The sequence below is a fragment of the Meles meles genome, chromosome 19 (genome assembly GCF_922984935.1).
Source record: "Meles meles chromosome 19, mMelMel3.1 paternal haplotype, whole genome shotgun sequence".
NCBI lineage: Eukaryota > Metazoa > Chordata > Mammalia > Carnivora > Mustelidae > Meles > Meles meles.
In genome coordinates this window covers 51,894,892-51,900,546 of record NC_060084.1, presented here as the reverse complement: position 1 = coordinate 51,900,546, position 5,655 = coordinate 51,894,892, and the positions used below count along the sequence as shown (strand labels likewise).

At 56.1% G+C, this 5,655-nt stretch overlaps 1 protein-coding gene across 2 annotated transcripts; it reads right to left on the bottom strand.

Annotated features, from left to right (window-relative positions):
- Positions 1 to 204: 204 nt before the first annotated feature.
- Positions 205 to 5,611, bottom strand: PRRG2 (proline rich and Gla domain 2). 2 transcript variants are annotated; one of them, XM_045987892.1, is made up of 7 exons: positions 5,474 to 5,611; positions 4,699 to 4,830; positions 4,315 to 4,490; positions 4,129 to 4,168; positions 2,110 to 2,245; positions 1,138 to 1,284; positions 205 to 819 (listed from the first exon to the last, which is right to left on the bottom strand). In XM_045987892.1, exons 2-7 carry the CDS (start codon positions 4,781 to 4,783, stop codon positions 801 to 803), a joined length of 603 nt encoding a protein of 200 aa, XP_045843848.1. In that variant the 5' UTR covers positions 4,784 to 4,830; positions 5,474 to 5,611; the 3' UTR covers positions 205 to 800. The 2 variants fall into 2 exon arrangements, with proteins under 2 accessions (XP_045843848.1, XP_045843847.1); XM_045987891.1 differs by having other exon boundaries at positions 4,699 to 4,796; positions 5,474 to 5,609.
- Between the last annotated feature and the right edge of the window lie 44 nt (positions 5,612 to 5,655).

Here is a 5,655-nt window from a genome sequence, read left to right as displayed (position 1 = left end):
GCTGGGGGAGGGGGGAGGGGAAGGGGGGGCGGGCGGCGGGGTGTCTGGCTGCGCTCCGCTTCCTCCCACAATCCCGTGCAAATGCAAAAAAAAAGAGAGAGAGAGAGAGCTAGATACTAAGCGCTAGCAGGGCCTGGGGGTGTAGGGCGCAGCGTTTGTACAGAAAGCCAACTCCGCCGCGCGCAGACGCGCACGGGAATGCAATTCAGTTTATTTAGTTTTTATTTTTTTTGCCTTGTTTCACTTTTTTGTGTCTTTTACAAAGGTTCTTCATTTAAGAGAGGAGCTCAACTCCAGTCTCTCGGTGCAATGCGAGCCCTCCCCCCAAAAGCACTCTTGTATATATGCCCCCCACCCTTTCCCTGGGTTGCAGAGCGCCCGCGAGCGTGCACGGGGAGCACACGAAAACATGCATGTGCACAAGCAGGGCCTGCGTGTGCGTGGCCCATAGCACTGTAAGGCGATGGCCTTGTCACACCTGCTCACTCACGCGAGTGGGTATACCCGGCCTACGCGCCGGGGTCCGAGTTTCCACGCACGCCTACCCCGGGGGTAGGACTGGCGGTACCCACCCCCCCAGTCAGAAAAGCCTGGGGGCCCGCGAGTAGCCGGGACGAGGGAACACGTTGGCCGGGGATGTGCGCGTATCCGTACTCGGCGTAAACACGTGTGCCAGGGTAGGCCTCGGGCCGGACGACCCCTACTCCCACCACTCCCCGATCTCAGCTACGTAGTTTAAGAGGTCTGGGGGCTCTGAAATCCGCTGTGAATCTGGGGAACCTCGGCTCGGAAGCAGCTCCTCACCGAGCCCTCCTGAGGCTGCAAGGGGAGGGGCACAACAGGGAGTCAAAGACCGGGCTGTTTTTCCCCCCTGAACCAAGACCACTCCGACCCGCCCGCGGGCGTCTCAGCCAATCGCAGACCCTCTGGGCACAAGACCCACCCTCCCGTAAAGCTCCACACAGACAACACTGGACCACGCCCCCAGACAATTGCCTAGGACCCCGCCCCCACGCTCCAAGCCTCGCCCCGGATAATAAGCTCAAAATTCCAAGTCCCGCCCCTGAGCCCACGCCCCTCCTCCCACAGCATCCTCCCCTCCGCGCCCCACCCCCGGGTAGAAGCCCAGCCCAGTACCTGGTGTAGGGGGGCGGAGGTGCATCATGCACCCCAGAGGCCGCCAGCGCCTGCTCGTAGGTGGGGAGGCCTGGGGGTGGGGGTGGAGGCAGGGGCGTCTGCGGGCCTAGGTCGCCCAGGGGACTCAGGGGATTAATGAGCTCAGCTCTGCGGACAGAGAGTACACCGTTAGCAGGGGAAACCTACAGGATGGACTTGGCAGAGGGCAGTTGGGAAGACCTAGGGACATAGAGACTCTGAGGATGGCAGGGGGACACAAGTGGAAGGGAGAAAGAGCAGGGAGAAAGAGGGCCACCTTCAGCCCCGAACAGAGACAGGCAGAGACAGAAATCAACTGCTGAGACACTTATTCACAGACACACATGCGTTGCAGCTACAGGGAGAGCAATGGAGAAAAAGACAGTCCCTCAGAGAGACAGGCAGACACACACAGAAGCCAACACAACACAGAGAGACACCCACTCACAAATTTCCACAAATTTCTCTTAACAATAAACTCTTCTGAAAAACCCCCAGACCAGCCATACTTTCCAGACTGACACTCGAGCACTTTCTTGGACCCTGCCACTGAGAACCACACGCCTAGACAACTCATAAGGTGCACGCACACACACACACACACACACGTGTGCTACAGCCTGTCACAGACACCCAGAGACCCCACGTTGCAGCCTCCCCAGATACAAAACACACAGTGATAATCACACAAAACCCAGTACCATGGATCTAGGCGGCAAATACTGATTGAGCTCCTGTGTACCAGGTACTGAGGATATAATCAGACAGACAAACGGCAATACCCGTCCATGCACAGTCTCACGATCTGATTCTCCACCTGATGGTCTCCTCAGATCCTTCCTCAGCGCCCACCTGTCCCAATCCCTGACTCATTTCCTGAGGTCCACCCTTCCTCCTTCCTCTGTTCACCCTGCTTTCCAGCCCTTGGTCCCCTTCTCTCTGAATTCCCCTTACTCTTGGGGACAGGGCTGCTGGCCTCTGCCCGGTCGGCAATGCAGATACCAAAAGGCTCCCAAGCTGGCCAGGACAATGAGCAGGATCCCAGACGTCAGCCCGACCACCAGGCCTGCTACATCCACTCGTCCACGCCCTGCAGTGGAGGGTGGGGGAAACTGTGTCAGGAGCTATCACTTACCGCGGTAACCCAATACTTACCCCTCAGGGAGGAGTACAGACCAAGAAGCAACGCAGAACCGGGGCCACTTCCTAGGTGTGTGATTCCAAGCAACTCAACGCATTTGGCTCTCTAAGCCTCGGTGTGCTGCTCTGTAAAATGGGAACAATAACTCCTCCCCCATGCGTTGTGGAAATTCATTGAGCTCAAACACATAAAGGATCTAGGATAACTCCATCTAGGGCTAAAAAAATATGGCAGCGGGATCCCCATGGTGACAGAGGCCCTTCCCTGGACACAGCGTGGCTCAAGTCCCCCCAAACAAAATCCATCTGCTAAGAGGGCAATGGACACACTGAAGGTGGGGGTGGGGAGCTCAGGCAGGCAACTGGAGATTACCAGATTCAGCAAATGCCCACTCTGAGCATCACCAGATTTAGGAAATAATAATATATAATACCCAATTAAACATTCATTTTAGGTACAAAATGAATTTTTTTTTTTTTTTAGTGTATGTCTCTTGGAATATTTAGAATATACTTATACTAAAAAAATTTATTCATGTGTATTTGAAATTCTAATTTAACCGATGGGGTGGTGTCCTGTGTTTTATCTGGCACCCCTCCCCCCTCAGGAACATAGTCTCTTTACCACACCCAGGCCACAGAGGGCCAAGACCTCAACACCGAAGGAAAGGCAGAATCACAGGAAGGTTTCTGAACTGACCAGAAGCTATGAAAAATTCATTTACCAGCGGAGGAATTTCAGGACCTTCCCCCACCCCAATAATAGATTTTGGGGTGTCTAGAACTCAGGTGAACTGTTTGCTAGGACCCGAGGCCTTTAGCCATCCCAGGCCACGTGTCTGAAGGGAAGCAGACACAGGGAGGACTCCAGCTTGGTGAGGCCCTCCTGGGTCTTGCAGCTGGGGACACTTCCTTTAGCACTGGGTCAGGAGCTTTGGTCAAACAGTAAACGCCAGGATTTTAGCCCCCTTAGCAAAGAGCTACACTGAGAAGGCAGGCCCTCGGGATTCTGACACGTTCCAGGTGGATTCAAGGAGCCACCAGGCCTCGCTAGGCCTGCAGTGAGGTAGTCACCTCCCCTAGCAACCAGGCTCCAGTGTGAGGACTCCCGCCCAGACCTAGGGCTTGTTGCTAAGGGGCATCCACCCCTAGCAACCACGCCACCAGAAAGGGAGGGGGGTGCATCTGGTACAGGCAGGGGGTTCCTCCCTGGGCAGTGGGTCTTGGGTCCTGAGCCTGGCTAGGTGTGGTTGCTAAGGAGGCCTCTTTGGTTACCAGGCCAAGGCTGGGATGGGGCTGTGGGGGAGGGGAAGCCAGCCAGGTAGTGAGTGCCGTGGGCTTCCTTGGTCCGGCCTGGCCAGGCCTGGTTGCTAAGGAGCAGTCCCCCCTTAGCAACAAGACTGCGGCCATGGTGGGGCCTTAGAACTCACAGGAAGGGGTGGGGGTGGGCAGCCTGGGCAGGTGAGGAAGTACAGTCCCCCTAGCAACCAAGCTGCAGGAGGGGCTGGGGCTCTGGATTCCAAGGAAGGGCTCAAGTGGGTCCTGAGGCCTCACAGGCCCCAGGGCTGTAACCCCTCTCCACCTGTACTTCCTTCTTCCTAGAGACAGGAGACTCCCTCCAAATGAGGTGTGGTGGGCTCCTGGGGCAGGGACTCTAGTCTCAAAGGAGGGGACTCTTCTAATAACCACCTCCAGCATACTCAGGGAGCGTGGGATTTGGAGGAGGCAAATTTGGGGTAGGGGATGTTGGATCAACCTCCAGGAGAAAGGGCTGCCTTAGCTGCCCAGAACGAGAGCCGCCCTCCCCCCCAAACCTCCCTCCCTTCCACTCACCTCCTTTGCCATTGTAGATGTAGCTCTCCCAAAAGCGCTCCTGGAAAGGATGGAAGTCGAGCAGATGGAAAGACAGCATGTCAATGGGAGCTTCTGTACCCCCCACACCAGCCCACCGTGATTTCTGAGACCCCGGGTAGAGGGAATTGTGGGCCAGAACATCCCAGGGCCTGGAGGAGCTCTCACCGTCAGAGTATTGTCCTCAAAACACTCCCTCGCCTCCTCCCAGGAACATCGCTCCTCATAACACTCCCGTTCCAGGTTCCCTGGCGTGAACAGCTCCAGGTCCCAGTGATTGGCTCGTGGAATCCGTCTATGGCTTCCTAGAAAGCTCTGGGCCTCTGGGGAGTCCAGGAAGACTCCTGGACCCAAAGGACACGAAGGACAGAAAAATGGAGAGTTCCTAAGACTGGGGACATGGAGGAACCCAGGGCCAAGGGGACTGAGAACTGTGGAGTCCTGAAAGAGGAGAGGACTAGAGGCAAGGGTTCCCGAGTCCTGGGAAGGTGAATGGGTTGGGGGGGGGGGGGGGTCTGTGCCTGGACACCAGCTCATCCCACAAACACTCACCTTGGTTTTGCTCCCCACCGGGTGAGGGGTCCGAGCAGGTGGTCAGTCCCACGTACAGCAGTAGCAGAGAGGGGTAGCCCCTCATATTTTATGAACACCTGAAACCAGGAGCAGTATCAAGTGCCTCAGCCCCTGGGGAATGAGGCAAGGTCCCCCTGACTGGACGCTATGGTCCGTGCTAATAGTCATAGCAGACACTTACATAGCTGCATTCTGCGCCTGGTCACTGAGCTACTGTTCAAGGTAGTTTCCCTGTAGCAACTTGGTTTAATTTTCACAGCCATGCTATTATTATCCCCATTTTACAGATGAGGAACATGAAGCACAGAGAGGTAAAAGAATTGCCCAAGGTCATACGATTTTGCCAGATTCAGAAGCAGGATTTGAGCGAAAGAAGCGAGCCTCCTGAGACCAGGGCAGGGAGCTCGTATTTTCCCTCTACCATGTCTGCAGCACCCAGCACGAGTCTTGGCACATAGTAGGTGCTCATAAACACATCCATCGGTGATCAGGATTCCTTTCTTCCTAGTAATTTCTACCTACACTTGCCTCTCCCTGTGCCCATTGCCACATCCACCCCCAAAAGATGAAAGATTACAGGAGAGACAAGAGCAGGAGAGCCAGAGAGCCTATATTCTTGGGTCCAGGGGGAGAAGGGAGGGAGGTCCTGGACTCCTGGGGCTGGGGGACGGGAACTTCTGAGTCCCAGCCGGGCATGGAGCCAAGAGGCCAGAGTCCCCAAGCCAGGCTCTGCCTTCAGGGGACATTCACTTACCTGCCCAGACTTGCGAGCGCTTTCCCTTCCTTTTTAATCGGGGCTTCCTCCGCCAGCTGCCGCCAGCTGTGAATGGGGGAAAGGGGAGAGGGGAGGGGAGAGGTAGGAGGGGTGCCCCTCTCCCGGGAATCCACACGGTCCCGGTTTCTGGCAGAGGGGCGGGGTTTGTGATTACCTGCCCT

Bases quoted from the DNA above. Each gene is read 5' to 3' on its own strand.
- PRRG2 (XM_045987892.1), bottom strand. From the start codon at position 4,783: ATGAGGGGCTACCCCTCTCTGCTACTGCTGTACGTGGGACTGACCACC. The intron at 4,169-4,314 runs GTGAGAGCTCCT...CATCCTTTCCAG, and splicing joins TTGAGGACAATACTCTGACG to GAGCGCTTTTGGGAGAGCTA. The intron at 1,285-2,109 runs GTAAGGGGAATT...CTCTGTCCGCAG, and splicing joins CAGCAGCCCTGTCCCCAAGA to AGCTGAGCTCATTAATCCCC.